Source organism: Apium graveolens, chromosome 10 (genome assembly GCF_009905375.1).
Source record: "Apium graveolens cultivar Ventura chromosome 10, ASM990537v1, whole genome shotgun sequence".
Taxonomy (NCBI): domain Eukaryota; kingdom Viridiplantae; phylum Streptophyta; class Magnoliopsida; order Apiales; family Apiaceae; genus Apium; species Apium graveolens.
In genome coordinates, this window is record NC_133656.1 from 230,032,610 (window position 1) to 230,048,938 (window position 16,329).

Consider the following 16,329-nt stretch of genomic DNA (forward strand, 5'->3'; position numbering starts at 1 on the left):
CCACATCTCTTAAACTCCACGAACCACAACATCACGACAAACAAATCGCCGGCGACGGCGAGAAGATTGTGAACGAGAAAGTCAGCGACGGTGATAGTGAAGGCGATGAAGATGAAGATGATGGAGATGAGTTGGATATAAATAAAGAGACAGGTGAAATTGGAGGTCCTAAAGGTCCTGAGCCTACTCGGTTCGGCGATTGGGAAAAGAATGGACGCTGCTCTGATTTTTAATTTTTAAACCACAGGTTCGATTTTTCGATTTTTCAAGTTTTTTCAGGAATGCACCGTTTGTTTTAAAATTCAGTTGTGACTTAATTAGAATTGAAATTAAGTGATTGAACTGTTGTTTAGTTGTAGTTTATATATTTGATGATTGATCGGTTATTAGTTAGTAATGGATTGCTTATTACGATTGTTCGACTATGAATTAGTTAGTTTTTTGTGCTAATTTCGTGCTTAATAGGAGCTGGACAAGACAATCAATTCTATTTTGTTGTGTTTGAATAGACTGTTATAATGTATGTGGTTTGTTGTCACTGCCGTGTCGCATGCTTAAAAGTTAAAAATGATTATAGCAGGGGTTATTGTATTCATATGCCAGGACCAGTTTGACTTGTGTGATTCCTGATTCTGAAAGCGGAGATAGGAATATTGATTTGTTTGATACAGTTGTCCTATATTTCGAATTTACAGGAGTAAATGTTATACACTCGAGTAGTCTTATTTTGCTATATTCTCTCTTGACACTCGTTCATGTAATTTTTTGAGCTACCGGATTATTAATACTTATGCAAGCTACTCGTATGTATGATTACTTAAATAGAAACGTTAAGCTAAACATTTTGTTTCATGTTAGTCCTCACCGAAATTTTTGGCAGTAATTTCAGGTACTATGGTCGTAATGTTGAAGACGTGTTTACATGACATCAGGAGGAAGGTGGTATAGAAACATGAGATATGAAGAGATGCAGCTCAATTTCCCCTTCTTACTCTGATGCAATTAATTTACAAGGCAACATTGTAATAACATGCCTGTACTAGTTCAAGATATGAATTATCGATGATCATTTTTGGCATCTATGAATTAAATTTACGGGATATATACAAGCTGTTTCTGTTCTTAATTCCTCGAAAAATAATTTGTTTATGATATGTGGCAATGCTTTTTGCTGAGAATCTAAATTGAAAGTGATTCGGAGTAGCTACCTTATGTTTCTGGGGATCATTTATCTCGGAAGACCCACTTATAAACTCTCAGTTTCAGTTCCTAGATCAAATGTTCCAGAAGACCCCGCTTATAAACTCTCTGTTTCAATTTCCTTTTATTCAGTAGATTAATGTAGAGATTTCGTAGTTATGTCACTTAGAGGAACTCTGTCAAAAAAATGTCGCAAACCTTGCTTGATAAATTATTCGGTTACACACTGATAAATGTACTTAATCTTGTTTGTCCGACTCGGAAATAACAAAGAGCTCGTTCGAAAAGAGCCTTGAATGTACTGAACTTGCAGTAGCACTAAAAGGATTAGGTGGCATAGCAGGACAATCTGGTTTTTCTAGCATCTGGATCACAAGATTCATAGATGGTCTGTCTACTGGATGCCACCCTATGCACCAAAGACCCACAATTGTTAGTTTTCTTGCTATATTCGTATCTTCTTCTTTCTCTAATATTTGGATTGCCACTTCTCCACCTCCGTCCAACCGATTATATATCCATTCTGGGAAGTACGTATCACTGCTGTTTTCCGCTGCTTCATTGTTCCTAGCTCCGACCATTTCAAGCAATAACATCCCAAAGCTATACACATCTGATTTTGATGACACCTTCCCAAAATTCCTAGAAAACACTTCTGGCGCGATATAGCCAATGGTCCCTCTAGCCATAGTCATTGACACAATGCTCTGATCCTTGGAACACAATTTAGCCAAACCAAAATCAGCAATTTTGGGATTAAAATTCTGATCCAGTAAGATATTATGAGGTTTGATATCAAAATGAAGAATCTGTTGGGCACATCCTTGGTGAAGATATTCGATTCCTTTAGCTATACCTAGAGCAATTTCTTGCATTTTCTCCCAACCAAGGAAGTTGTTCTTGTGGTTTGTTGCAGAGTATGTAAACTTTTGGAGAGAATCGTTAGGTTGGAACTCATACACTAGGGCTCGATTGCATCCATCCGCACAGTACCCCACAAGGCGAACCACATTAACATGATGGATACGTCCGATAGTGCCTACTTCATTGATAAAGTCATCCCCGTTACTTTTTGAATCAATATTGAGGACCTTAACTGCAACAACAATTTCATCAGTAATCTGGCCTTTGTAGACTGATCCGAAGCCACCTTGGCCTAATTTTTCACTGAAATGATTAGTGATTTTCTTGATATCAACATAAGAATATCTTGTTGGTTTCATAGCTTTGTAATCATTCATAAACATCTCAATCCTCAGTCGATCCTCTTTCTTTAGCTGACGCGATCTGATCACATAGTATAGTACTCCAGCTAAGACAAGAGCAATGAACAAGGCACTAGGGACTATGCCTGTATGTCAAAAACAATTAAACGAGTCAAAGTTAGCTTTTAAAGCACGCGTCTCAGCAGCAGCCGATGCTCAAAACTCAAAAGTCTATATAAGCTCCTTTCCAGGTCGAATTATTACCTTTTGGCTTTGAGAACACTGACTTGATTGATTCACGACGACCTATAAAATTTCAACAGTATGTGAAATTAGTATGATCAAAAACACTCTTTCAGGATCAGAGGCCAAAGATCTCTTCTATTTGTTCTATGGTAAATAGACTCATAGACATTACTAATCTTTGACTGTAAAATTTAAACTCTAAAATTGGTACAGTGCATATGCAAGCATGTGTAAAACTGCTGTTGAAATGAATATATATGATAAAACGGAACTAGATAGTTGAGTTCTAGTCTAGTTAGATTATTGCTTCATACCTGCAGGTGGAGGCGCTGGTATAGGGAAACATATAGTACTGGTGTCATTTCGATTGAGGTTACTGCTGCTGCTGCTAGTTGTATCGTTACTGAACTTGCAATATTCTCCACTGGCTTCACATTTTCTACAATTTGGTGAGAACCAATTAATATGAATCTGATCATAATGGCGCTCAGAAATTCTGTAATCGAGTAAAAGAGGGACATCTGAAACACTGTACTTCGTGGTGCATGATTTGATAGGTACATCAAAAGTGTAAAACGAATTTGAAATGAAGGCATAATACTGGAAACTAGCATCATCAGAGAAGAGAGTCACACTTGGAACATAAGACCTGAACTGTCGATCACCTTCTGATGAACAATTGTAGAAAGTATAGTTATTGAGGAACTGACTGCCTTCTAAAATCTTGAACGGTGCAACAAAATCAGAAATTGACGATGAATTTGAGGGTACCCTAATTTGCGCAGGAGGACTTGTAAACATGAATGATCCAAGTATCATCTCTTGAGAATTGTAATTGATTTCATTAATGGATGCATCTATAGAAAAAGAGAGCTGTTGTCCGTTGAGCGATGTATTAGATAAGTATTTAAACTGAAGCACGGTGTGTTTGCCTCTGCAAGAGAGCTCGAAACCTGAAGGGTAGGAGCTGGCACATGAATCAAGCTTCTTGGTTTTAAGATAGAAAGGGAAACGAATGACTGGGCCGGTCTTCTTGCATCTTGCGACTATGTTGCAGTTTTCAGTTTCATCATTCTGAGCTGAAACACTAGTAACTGAACCTGCTCCGATCAATAGTACTACTATTACTGCTACTAGAACTAGAACTGAACACTTGAAGTTGAATACACGCATAGCTGAATCTGATATGAACACTACATGTTGAATACACTTAAAGCTGAAATGTAAATGCACATGTTTAGTATTGTTACACGAAAGAAAGGCGATGATTATAGAAAACTATAGCTTGACTTGATAAACAAATGCAAATTCCATGTGCTACTAGCTTCCAACTAATCTGGTTGTCAAAAGAACAATGTGATTAACATCTAATTGGTTGTATTTTGACCTTTGACATTCCTTTTTGCTTATGTGAAGCTATGTGAAGTATGAACGTGTTTGCTTTTTTTGACATATTTTTAAAATAGAATAGGAAATCATTTTGTCCACTACTACATAACTAAATCCAAGTTGTTGATAATCAAAGCTGAGATTCGGTATCTATAACTTATTGATAAAAAGATAAGATAATGTATATAGTCAGGGCCACCATCACAACTGCACCTTTACAATTATTAATGTATTTTTATTATAACTATAATGTAAAGAGTTGTTGAATTGAGACTTTTTCTTTTTTACTTGAAAGAAAGATATGAGAAGGTGAGAACTACCATTTTGAAATCTAGTGTGGATATTAGATATGAACAAGAAGCAAGCAAGTGGGCTTAAAGAAGAAAGAAGGCATTGACATTTCATGATCACAGCAACCTTTTGATTTACTGTTGTTGCGGGAATGTTGTGTATTGGTTACGACCTTTTATATACTTCGCGAATAGTGATTATATGTTCTTCTGGCCTCTAAAGCATCCTCCTGTCATAGAATAAAACTAAACAAAAAAACTGATGGGAGGAGAAAGTTGTTCTGCTACTGTTGTTGCCATTAAAACCTCTTCGGTACTAGTCTTATTAGTACTATGTTTTCTATCCTGTAAAGCTTCCTCTGCTCCTTTGTCTTGCGGAAATGTCAGTAATATTAGATGTCCGTTTCAACTCAGAGGCGATGATCAGATTTGCAATGGCCCTAGCTATGAGTTTTTTTGTGAAAACAATCGTACCATTCTACGCTTATCTCCGGATGATATGCAATACTTTGTTGAAGATATCAATTATGACAACTATTCGATTTTGATTGTTGATCCAGGGCTTGATAAAGAAAACTACTCCTCTCTTCCACTCTATTCGATGCAAGAAGAGCCTTCCATCAGCGGGAACATACAGCTTCATTATCTTAACCAACCAGTTACATTTATAAACTGCCAAGCTCCTGCAGTTTCTAGCCAGTACATAAATATCACATCTATATCTTCATCGTCTTCCTATAAGTATTCGTATGTTGTTGCTGGTCAGATGGTGTTATCACAAGTGGAAGGTGATTGCGAGGTTACAAAATTGGCTTGGGTGTCAACAGATTGGCCTATTGTGAAAAATATCGAAACTTCTTATGTTACTACTAATTTTACAGAACTTCATGATGGAATGGCATATGGATTCAAAATTGATTGGTCTAAGATTTTCTGCGCGAGGTGTAATCTGCGTGCTTACTCATTTTGTCAGGCGCTTAATGCAGATTACACTTGCTTTTATAACTGTGATCTTTATGACATGACTACAGATGCCTTTTTACCACTCTGTGAGTTCAAACTCTAACCTTTTCTTTTCTTTCTTCACCTGCAACAATTGATTAATTTGTTTATTCATTTATTGAGGAAACTAATGAAAATTTGATACTAACAATTTCTAATAGTGTGTTGCACAAATTAACCTGTAGGCTGGCGCCAAAACTTAGACGGCATTAGTGAAATATTAAATGGTAAGTTCACGAATTTCATTCAAAAAAATTGGAATTAAAATCTTACAGAAAGGTGCAGCTCTTATCTGAACTATCTTCTCTTGTTTGTCCTTACTACCAGGCAATCGTTTAATTATAGCCGTGGTCGCTGGTAAGCTTCGGTCATCCATCCTTTTCATTTTTTTCGTTTAAAGTGAAAAATTAGCAAGGTGCTGTATTTATTATCCAACGTGATTATATGTAACACATAAGTTCTTACATTCAGTTGATTAGACTATCCTTAATGCATTTTTTATACATTAATCTTCATTACTGATTAATTCTGGCATCACTAAAAACACTGCAGACATTTCTCGATGAATGTTATTAGGATTTACAAGTCCATATAGATCATAAGTTGTGTGATAAGATTGTAACACAAGGCACATGTTTGTCTATATCTCCTAGTATTTTCATTTCAAATTTCTTATGAAAGTAAAATATTTCAGGACTAATACTTGCTGCAAGATTCATAATCGGATTACCGTTTCTGGGGGCCCTTCTGATTTATAGATCGAAGAAAAGACACTTATCTGTGTATGATTCAATTGAGGACTTTCTTCAAGGCCAGAACAATCTGATGCCTATACGATACAGTTACTCAGACATTAAGAAAATTACTGATGGTTTCAAAGATAAGTTGGGGGAAGGAGGTTTTGGCAGTGTATATAAAGGAAAACTGAGAAGTGGCCTTGCTGTTGCAGTAAAGATAATGGGGAAGTCCAATGCAACTGCACAGGAATTCATGAATGAAGTTGCTACAATCGGAAGGATTCACCATGTAAATATAGTGCAGCTCATTGGTTTTTGTTTTCAAGGTTCAAAACGGGCTCTAATTTATGAGTTCATGCCTAATGGTTCGTTGGAGAAATACATTTTTCCCGAGAATGAAGAAGAACATTTAGTCTCCTTGAGCTGCAAGAAAATGTATGAGATTTCTTACAAGGTGGCAAAAGGAATTGATTATTTACACCGGGGTTGTGATATGCAAATCTTGCATTTTGACATCAAGCCTCATAACATACTTCTTGATAAGAATTTCAATCCAACAATTTCAGATTTTGGTCTTGCAAAACTATATGCAAGTGGGGATAGCTTTGTGACTTTGACGGCAGCAAGAGGAACAATGGGTTACATGGCACCAGAGCTATTTTACAAAAATATTGGAGGAGTTTCACTGAAAGCAGATGTTTATAGTTACGGGATGTTGTTAATGGAAATGGCTAGTCGAAGGAAAAATTCAAATCCCATTGTGAACGAGACGAGTCAAGTTTACTACCCTCTGTGGGTTTATGACCAAATTGGCGCAGGAAGTGAAATTGAAATCGTGGATGCCAACGAGGAAGAAAAGAAGATGGTAAAAAAGATGATCATCGTAGCACTGTGGTGTATACAAATGAAGCCTAGTGAACGTCCTTCAATGAATAAAGTTATTGAGATGCTGGAAGGAGATGTTGATGTTTTGGGAATGCCACCAAAGCCTTTTCTTCATCTGCAGGAGGAGCAGACTGAGGATCAAGAGTTGCTTTCTACTCCTCTACTTGCGCAAACTGATCAAAGAACAAGTACGAAAAAACCATAACCAACTAGTTTGCTAAGTCTCCTTTGATAATCATCCCTAGTTCAGTGTAGTGACTGTGGAACACTGATGTTCATTAATTTTATCAGTGTAGTGTAAATGTGTGACTACTGCCGATTATAATATGTTGGAATAATCTTAAATTTAGTTATTAATTATTTGTTTATTTAATTATTAGATATTTTAGATATTTAGCAATAGATTAATTATTAGAGAAAAATATTATTTTAGAATTGTTTAGTAGTGGGGTAGTGGAATTATGGAGTAAATTATGGACATGTAATTTACCCATTAATTAGTAGTGGTTAGTTTTAGTAGTGGTTAGTTTTAGTAGTAGTTAGTTTTAATATGTTTGTAAATCCTATATAATCGCTAGTTTACCTTGAGTTTTGCAAAATGTAGGTTTCTTTTTCTCTAAGTTTTTTCAACATAATAGAGTAGCATTATACAAATCATGTGTTTCATTCTGCAGAAGTGTAAAATTCCCCTAAAAAAGGCCATAACCACTCATTTAGACCTGAAAAGCTACAATTTTTTGTCATTATTTTAAGGGATTGATATGCCTAAGGTTGTCCTCAGAGCATGGGCAATGCAGTCCCACCTCTTTCCTCGGGCCACTCAAAATGGCAAATAAACATAAAGTGGGACTCTCTTTGCACGGTGTTAAACTGAAATGGGCGGTCCCTGTTTGGTGGGACTGTCCCATTTGATTACTTTTTTTTTAATCTGTATTGACCCACACCACTTACATACATAGTCTTTTTTCTGTTTTTTTTTGTGTTTAGCTTTACTTTCTAACTTAACGTCAATATTTTTAACGTATATATTTCTAACGGTAATTTTTTTTTTATAAATACTCAATTCTTATACCTTATTTAAAAATTTTATTTTTCTTAGCAAAAGATGAATCCAAATAATTTCAACAATCCTCCACCTTCAAATTCTCAAAATTCAAACCCTCAATTTCCATTTCCATATTCATATCCAAATCCCTATTTTCCAAACCCACAAAATTATAATTTTAATTCTCAAAATTTGAATTCTCAATACCAATTTCCATATTCACAGAGTTCTCAAATTCCATTTTCATGTCCTCAAAATTCTCCGTACCAATTTTCATTTCCTCCATTTTCAAATTCACAATTTGAAACTCAACAAAATTCTCCGTACCAATTTGTTTGTAACCTAGCCGCTGGAAGCTAGTGTCTGTCTTTATTTGTTAGTAATCTAGCCGTTGGAAGCTAGTGTCTGTCTTTATTTGTTAGTAATCTAGCCGTTGGAAGCTAGTGTCTGTCTTTACTTCTTTGTAATCTAGCCGTTGGAAGCTAGTTTCTGTCTTAGAATATATTGATTTTTACCTTCTATATAAACTACTTGTCTCAATTCATTTAGTTCACTTTCATATGAAGCAAAATTCTCACTTCCATATGGATCAAACACCTACACTAGAAACTCTAACTGAATAATTTATTCATGAGTTCTGCTACGATAATACTGAAGATGACCGTATTCTCGAACTCTATCATGAAAGGCATGGACAGAGCTCAAGATCCATGCCTAGAAGAAGTATATTTAGAGACCGTGAAGCAGGTCATCAACGTTTGGTGAATGATTACTTTTCACCGAATCCAGTATATCCTGAGCATATATTCCGACAAAGATTTCGTATGGGAAGACATATTTTTCTTCGTATTGTGGATGCTCTTTCAAATTTTGATCCATACTTTCAACAAAGGGTCGATGCACTGGGAAGAAAAGGTTTATCACCTTTACAGAAATGCACTGCGGCAATGCGTATGTTGACATATGGCGTATCAGCTGACGCTGTTGATGACTACGTCCGTATTGGTAAGAGTACTGCGAATGAATGCTTTAAAAAAATTGTCTCTAATATCATCATGATATTTGACAGCGAATACTTGCGAAAACCAAACTCTAACGACGTACAACGTCTATTACAGATGGGTGAAACTCGTGGCTTTCCTGGTATGATGGGCAGTATAGATTGCACGCATTGGCAATGGAAAAATTGTCCTAAAGCATGGAAGGGAATGTTCATGAGTGGTCACAAAGGAGTTGCGACAATTATACTAGAAGCGGTTGCTTCCTCCGATCTATGGATATGACATGCATTTTTTGGAGTTGCTGGATCGAACAATGACATAAATGTGTTAGATCGATCACTAGTATTTGATGAAGTGCTACAAGGTCGTGCTCCGGAGGTAAATTATACTATCAATGGAAACAATTAAAATACGAGATACTATTTAACGGATGGAATAGATCCTGAATGGGCAACATTCGTTAAAACGATACCACGTCCGCAAAGTGAGAAAAGAAAATTATTTTCAAAATATCAAGAAAGCCAGCGAAAAGATGTTGAACGAGCTTTTGGTGTATTACAGTCCCGCTTCGCTATTGTACGTGCACCTGCACGCTTTCGGGACAAAGCAGATCTTGGAAAAATTATGAGAGCATGCATAATAATACACAATATGATTGTTGAAGACAAGAGGGACACTTACGCCACTCAATTTGGTCACTTACCAATTTATGATGATTCAACAAATGGTTTATCGCAACCAGATTTAGGAGAAGAACCATTTATCCCGTATGAAACGTATATCCAAAATATGTTACCGATGCGCGATAAACGGACACATCGTCAGCTACAAAATGATTTGGTCGAGCATATTATGCAGTTTCATAATAATCGTAAAGTTTTTTTTTAATTGTAACATTTGAATTTAATATTTTGTTGTGTGTTGTATTTTTATTTCATGTTTTTAATAATATGATGTATTTTATGTACGAGACATGTGTTTTATTTTAATAATATTTTTAAAATTAAAACATTAAATTAAATTAAGTTTAAATTAGCATTAAATTAAATTTAAATAAAAATAAAATTACTAAAATAGTTTAACTAATAAATTAAATTTAAAATTTAAGTTAAATTCATTATATTAAATATATATTATAATAATAATATAATGGGTCTTACAAAATATGGGAAGTGGGCTTCTAGCATTGTATGAATGTTGGTCACTTTTTTTATAAAACCATTTGGGTTTGAGGTGACAAAAATGTGTAAGTGGCAAGGGGGGAAGTGACCCCGCCACTTGACATGCTCTCAGGGTTGTGCCGTAGGTTATAAGATTTCTTCAGATCATAAGAGGTTGACTGAAAATTACAAAACTATCCATTTAAAATTGTACTCAAAATTCTTATAACCTTATGCTAGATATCCCTACAACCTCAGGTCCAGTTTTCCCTTATTTTAATTGGCAATATAGTAAAATTAGCCAAATTGCGAATGACAACCTCAGGTCCAGTTTTGTCATTATTTTAATTGGCAATATAGTAAAATTAGCCAAATTGCGATGATTTTTAATAGTTACAAAAATTAATATACAAATTACGAATAAGGCCATGGCACATTGAGTTGTTTAGATGATTGCTTTGCTTTCAACCTCGGGCCATGGTAGATATTCTTGCTGTGACTGACCACCAAATGAAAATAACCGATTCCCAGAAGATCAGTAGAAACTACTACTTTTTTTTTAGTAAAAACTACTAAAAAAATTAGCCACTGGACATGCTCTCAGGGTTGTACCGGAGGTTATAAGATTTCTTCAGATCATACGGGGGTTGACTGAAAATTACAAAACTATCCATTTAAAATTGTACTCAAAATCCTTATAACCTCATGCTAGATCTCTACAACCTCAGGTCCAGTTTTCTCTTATTTTAATTGGCAATATAGTAAAATTAGCCAAATTGCGAATGACAACCTCAGGTCCAGTTTTGTCATTATTTTAATTGGCAATATAGTAAAATTAGCCAAATTGCGATGATTTTTAATGGTTACAAAAATTAATATACAAATTACGAATAAGGCCATGGCACATTGAGTTGTTTAGATGATTGCTTTGCTTTCAACCTCGGGCCATGGTGTATATTCTTATTGTGACTGACCACCAAAAGAAAATAACCGATTCCCAGAAGATCAGTAAAAACTACTACTTTTTTTAATAGTAAAAACTAGTACTTGTGTTAATTCACCAAACTTTTCAAGAAGTTACCAAAAAAAAGAAAATATGTATATCAGAGCCAGGTTTCGATCCTGGGACCTGTGGGTTACATAACCCACCACGCTTCCGCTGCGCCACTCTGATTTGTTGAATATGTACACTGTTTGTTTATATATACTTAAATAATAGATTTTGTTTTCTTTCCATAACAGTCGGCTCATATTTCTCGTACATAAATTTCTCACTGTGTTTAGCTGCAAGTTTCTCGACTCATAAGCCTTGTATAATTCACTGTGCTTCAATCATGTCAATTCCAGGAATATAATTCAAATTTAAAAGCAATTACATAATATTTATATTGTTGGTGGTAGGACTACATTCTTTTTATTATATTAACCAGAAGATTTAATCGTCTATAACTAATTCAAAGAAGTAAAAATTTTCTTGATATGCTTTAAAATTAAAAATCCAAATCATGTTCTTATGCAACGACCAATCATAACTCAATATTACAATTGTCAGAGATAACCTGAACCAGTTCTTTGATTTTAACTCAGAAAAACAAATGGAAGAAGTTTACTGAATGATGCATTTACAAGCACTACCAGTTGTGAAACTCCATATACCTACTGACAAACATGCATGCTAATAAATCAACTCAGTTAGCTGCATGGCTGGATCATCTCAAAGGCGCATCTTAAAAATGACTCACTTCCCTCTTGAGAAATGAGGGCAAGGCAAATGCAGCTGTGTGAATCTGTCAAACAAAATGAACCATATGTTTTTACACAGCTAGGGATCAAATTATGTTCTAATTTCAAAGTTCCTAGTGAAGTGCCAATTTTACTTTAGGAATCATTGCACTGAACCATACATTGATGTGAAAGGTATTTTGAGATTTTTTAAGTCTTGGAAGTTACTTATAAATAAAATGGACCTAACGTCGATATTATATTTCTGCTTAATAGACCGAGGAAAGGTGAACTTGCAGAAACTGCCATGACAGTCTAGCCATGAAAATAGATGAAGAGTGAATTTGCTTTTACCTTTAAATTAAAAGAAGGTGAGTACCTCAGAATTGTAGAACCTAAGTTCCCTGCCATTATTGATAGCTCCATCTATCTTCTCGATAGGATTAACAGGGTTCAAAAAATCCACAGGCGGTCCTTCAGTTGAGCATAGTAGAAATCCAATGATGCCACTGCATACCCAAGGAAAACAAACAATACATATCAGAACAATCGAGCTATCCAGGTCCGTATTTAAGTCTGTAAATCTCCTAAAAGGTTGAATTTCTGTACTGGAAGAACAGGAATTTAAACAAATAAGCAAATAAGATGTGGAAGCTTGACATATGAGAGAGAGCTATCACTTTGTAACTTATACTGTGTACATTCCATACTACATAATAGGCAATAATTATAGAAATTTGAAATGAAGAACAAAAAACAGCAGTGGTATCTGGTACAAAGTTTTGAACATAATAAACCAGGATAAAGTGAATATAAGGAATAAATTATTTGAGAGTCACACGACTTCCCTTTTACCTTGGATATGTTGGTACACTTGTCCAGGCATAATGAACAGAACCTTTGAATGATTCCTTACATGCAGTAATCATATCCTCGATAAGATGTGTGTGAAGCCACATACTTTCTGCCATACTACAAAGAACACCTCCAGGCCTTAATGCTCTTGCTGTTGCCTGAAAAAATGATCGTTCTACAAGTTCCTGTGCTGGACCTTGGCCAAACAAAAATTAAACGCAAAAACTGTCTGTAACAGCATACTTATAAAGGTTCAAGATCACTTGTCTTTTATTTTTTGGTTAACAAGTAGTAGTGGTCTACAATACAAAGCTATACATGTAGCTTTATAATTTAAGAAGCAGTTCCTAAACTACTTTTCACAAAGCCTCAGGCCACACCAGATATACAGATGCATAGATTATTTATACAGATAGCATTACAGTAAAAAAAAACGATGCTACAACAAACATACATGTCATATATCAGTCATGCGCATCACATGCTTCCAGTCTCCGAAAACAAAAGAAAGTAACCTATAGTAAGACTTACCTAGAGGATCGGATGAATCAACAATTATAGCATCATACTGCCCTTCAGGAGCATTTTTCAGAAATTCAATAGCTGTAACATGAATAATGTAAGATATGATGCATTTGGATTCATTTGAAAGCAGAAGAAAGTAACCTATAATAATGTATAAGTTACCAATTACTCGTGAATATAGGTATACATGTATCAAGCAAGAAATGCATTTTGATTTATGTACAATTTGCGATCACCATTTAAATATAGCCTGTGCTCATGCTTTCTCATTAATATTACATAATATATATAAAAGGAAAGACATTTCCCCCAACAACCATGGTTGACGATCATGTAAAAAATGATTAAAGATGCCTAAAATGTTAAGAATACCATCGCTAATATGTAATTGAACACGGTGATCTTCAAAACCAATTGCTAACTCTGGAAAAAACATCATACTTGCCTGAAATAAAACACGAAACTATAAAATTTTAATAAAAAGAACAATTTTAAACAATGAATGACATGTTTTTGTTCAACATACATCTATGACCATTGTATCCATTTCACATATATCAATATGCTTCACTGAACTGTGTCGAGAAATTTCCCTCAGAACTCCACCATCACCCCCACCGACAACTAGAACCTGCAGTGTGTAATTGTCATTTGCAGCAAACAATCCAGTACAGTCTAAGAAAGCAAACGAGGGATATTGAAGCTAATCAACTGAACTAATTTAAGAATACATGTGACATAACCCCATGAAACTGAACTTGTACTTTAGCAAAATAGAGCAGATGATTTAATATTTGCACTGCTCAGTTACATATATAGTAACAAAACAAAATATTGTTATCTTTGAATGAAAATGGTAGCTGTTGGAGCAAACAAATCAAACATCAAGGACAATCAATAAAATTCTTTTCCACCAAGAAATCTATCACCATAATGCAAAATGGAATATAGTCCACTAATTATCCTGATAAAATACAAGTATCAATTTTAAGTAAAATTTGAGTTAAGTAGAGTTACATTCTTGGGTGAGACGATTGAGCAAAGTGGAAGGTGAGCAATCATCTCCTGATAGGCACATTCATCTTTCTCAGCTAGCTGAACAATACCATCAAGCACTAGCACCTTTCCATATGTCGACGACTGCAATACAAGCTTCACTACTTAAATAAAAGATCGATACATGAAGCAATCTAACACAAAACGTCAATAAATTTCAAAAAGGACAAACCTGAAAGACTAGGATCTCTTGGTACTCTGACTTTTCTCTGAACAGAATCTTCTCCACTTGCAAGGAATGTGCTTCTCCTGAGAGTAGCTCGTTATTTTAGCCGATTATGAAATGAATGTAAATTAGCAAGTTAGGAAGAAGCTTTTAAGGTTGCAACACATGAACACAATCTCTTTAAATCCAAATATAAGTCAGTGCAAGTTTTTGGAAAACATGAACACCTGGCCACATTGGGTTGTTGAAAAACATATATCTCCCCGCTCTACCTGTGATTTCAATTTTGGAAGGAAACAAAGTAGATGCGTTAATTTCACATATAAATAACATAAATCAAAACATAAAACGGTAATTCTTTTTGATTGCTAGGACGGTGATCATGGAGGCATTTTGCATAGTATATGATGATGTTTAAAATTACTAGCACACGTAAGAAAAAAATGCCAAGGACAATTACCTGTAACTGTTCGAGGCTTGGAGAACCATCCCGAGACAACTTTAGAAACACAGTTAGCTTGAAGCTCAGGATCAAAAGTTCTGGCCTTCAAGCAGCAAGACGGAATAGCAGCCTGAGACTGATTTACCTGGCCTTCCAGTCCTCTTTCTGCATCTCGCTCCATGTATTTTGACCTTTTTCAGCAGCTCTATTCTCAGATCACAATGTACGTTTTCTCTCCGCTTCCTTCTCTTTGTTCTTCTTCTTCAGTTGGATTTTACTTTGAATTTCTACATGGATTTAACTCACAAGAACAATACTGAAACGTATGGATTGCAATTTATTATATTGTATAAATTTTATAATTGTAACTTTAAATGCCCTGCTTAGTGGGAAAAAACTTTAAATGCCCTCCCTCAATAGCTGATTAAATATGTCATTCGTTACATTTATTTTGTCAGGGTCATTGTTACATTTTAATATTTAGTACTCATTTTAATATTGTTACATTTTAATGTTTAGTACTCATTTTAATTTTAATGTTTAAATAGTTGGTAACCATGCGAATCACGAGTCCAGATTAAAAATAATATTAAGTTATTATTTTACATAAAATTGAATTTCATAATCCGTACGAAACATAGATTAAAATATAAAAATAAATATTGTTACATTATATAGTTAAAAAAAATCGAAGCAAGTATAATTATGAAATTACACCGTATCTTTTTTTACTAATATGACTTATAAATATTCTAGGTATATTTCCAGTTATACACCTAATAATTTTACTTGTTATATAAATCTAACATATTATCTTTTACTAATACGATTATTTAAAAATAAATCGACGTTTGGATGAACACTAACAAATAAAAATTAAAGTGAAAATAAAGTCTCCAAAAAGAATAGAAGTAAATTATGTTAGTTGAGATTTAATTATATAAATATTTTGAAAATAGTTATATAATATTCTAATGAATTACAAGATTTTGTATTTTTGTATTCTAATAGAACATAATTTTGTTTATTAGTATAGATAGTTGATAACCTGTGCAAATCAGATTAAAAATATCAAATTAATTATTGTAGTGTGAAACACAGATCGAAAATAATATATTAATGTTAAATATTAAATAGGTAATTGCAAAAAAATAATTATGTAGTTAAAATGATTAGGTCTGATATGCAATTTTTCAATATAAATCTAGTCTTACATTGCTTTATTTGTTATTGAAATCTAGCCTATTAGTTTTATTTTTGTGAAACGAATGGTATAATTATCTTATAAATCATATATATGTTATTTTAGTTAATTTAATAGTAATTAATATTATTTGATAATTATCTTATTATTAGCTTTTTCAATATAGTTTATTTAATATTACTTTATTATTGATAAAAAA

The 16,329-nt window shown here is 34.2% G+C and overlaps 2 protein-coding genes across 6 annotated transcripts; one reads left to right on the forward strand and one right to left on the reverse strand.

Moving 5' to 3' along the window:
• Window positions 1-1,388: 1,388 nt before the first annotated feature.
• LOC141688846 (spermine synthase-like) lies at window positions 1,389-15,142 on the reverse strand. Of its 5 annotated transcripts, XM_074492968.1 has the most exons (12): window positions 14,945-15,142; window positions 14,712-14,756; window positions 14,491-14,567; window positions 14,280-14,402; window positions 13,789-13,893; window positions 13,635-13,707; window positions 13,269-13,340; window positions 12,738-12,933; window positions 12,262-12,391; window positions 11,903-11,947; window positions 3,573-3,604; window positions 1,389-2,487 (listed from the first exon to the last, which is right to left on the reverse strand). In XM_074492968.1, the coding sequence occupies exons 1-12, from the start codon at window positions 15,105-15,107 to the stop codon at window positions 1,440-1,442; spliced, it is 2,109 nt and encodes a 702-aa protein (XP_074349069.1). In that variant the 5' UTR covers window positions 15,108-15,142; the 3' UTR covers window positions 1,389-1,439. The 5 variants fall into 5 exon arrangements, with proteins under 5 accessions (XP_074349069.1, XP_074349070.1, XP_074349068.1 ...); XM_074492971.1 differs by lacking the exons at window positions 1,389-2,487; window positions 3,573-3,604 and adding an exon at window positions 3,645-3,826 and having other exon boundaries at window positions 14,712-14,750; window positions 14,939-15,142; XM_074492970.1 differs by lacking the exons at window positions 1,389-2,487; window positions 3,573-3,604 and having other exon boundaries at window positions 11,755-11,947; window positions 14,939-15,142.
• LOC141688847 (rust resistance kinase Lr10-like) lies at window positions 4,327-7,437 on the forward strand. Its single transcript, XM_074492972.1, has 4 exons — window positions 4,327-5,379; window positions 5,518-5,559; window positions 5,660-5,689; window positions 6,027-7,437. Exons 1-4 carry the CDS (start codon window positions 4,593-4,595, stop codon window positions 7,157-7,159), a joined length of 1,992 nt encoding a protein of 663 aa, XP_074349073.1. The 5' UTR covers window positions 4,327-4,592; the 3' UTR covers window positions 7,160-7,437.
• Window positions 15,143-16,329: the final 1,187 nt, after the last annotated feature.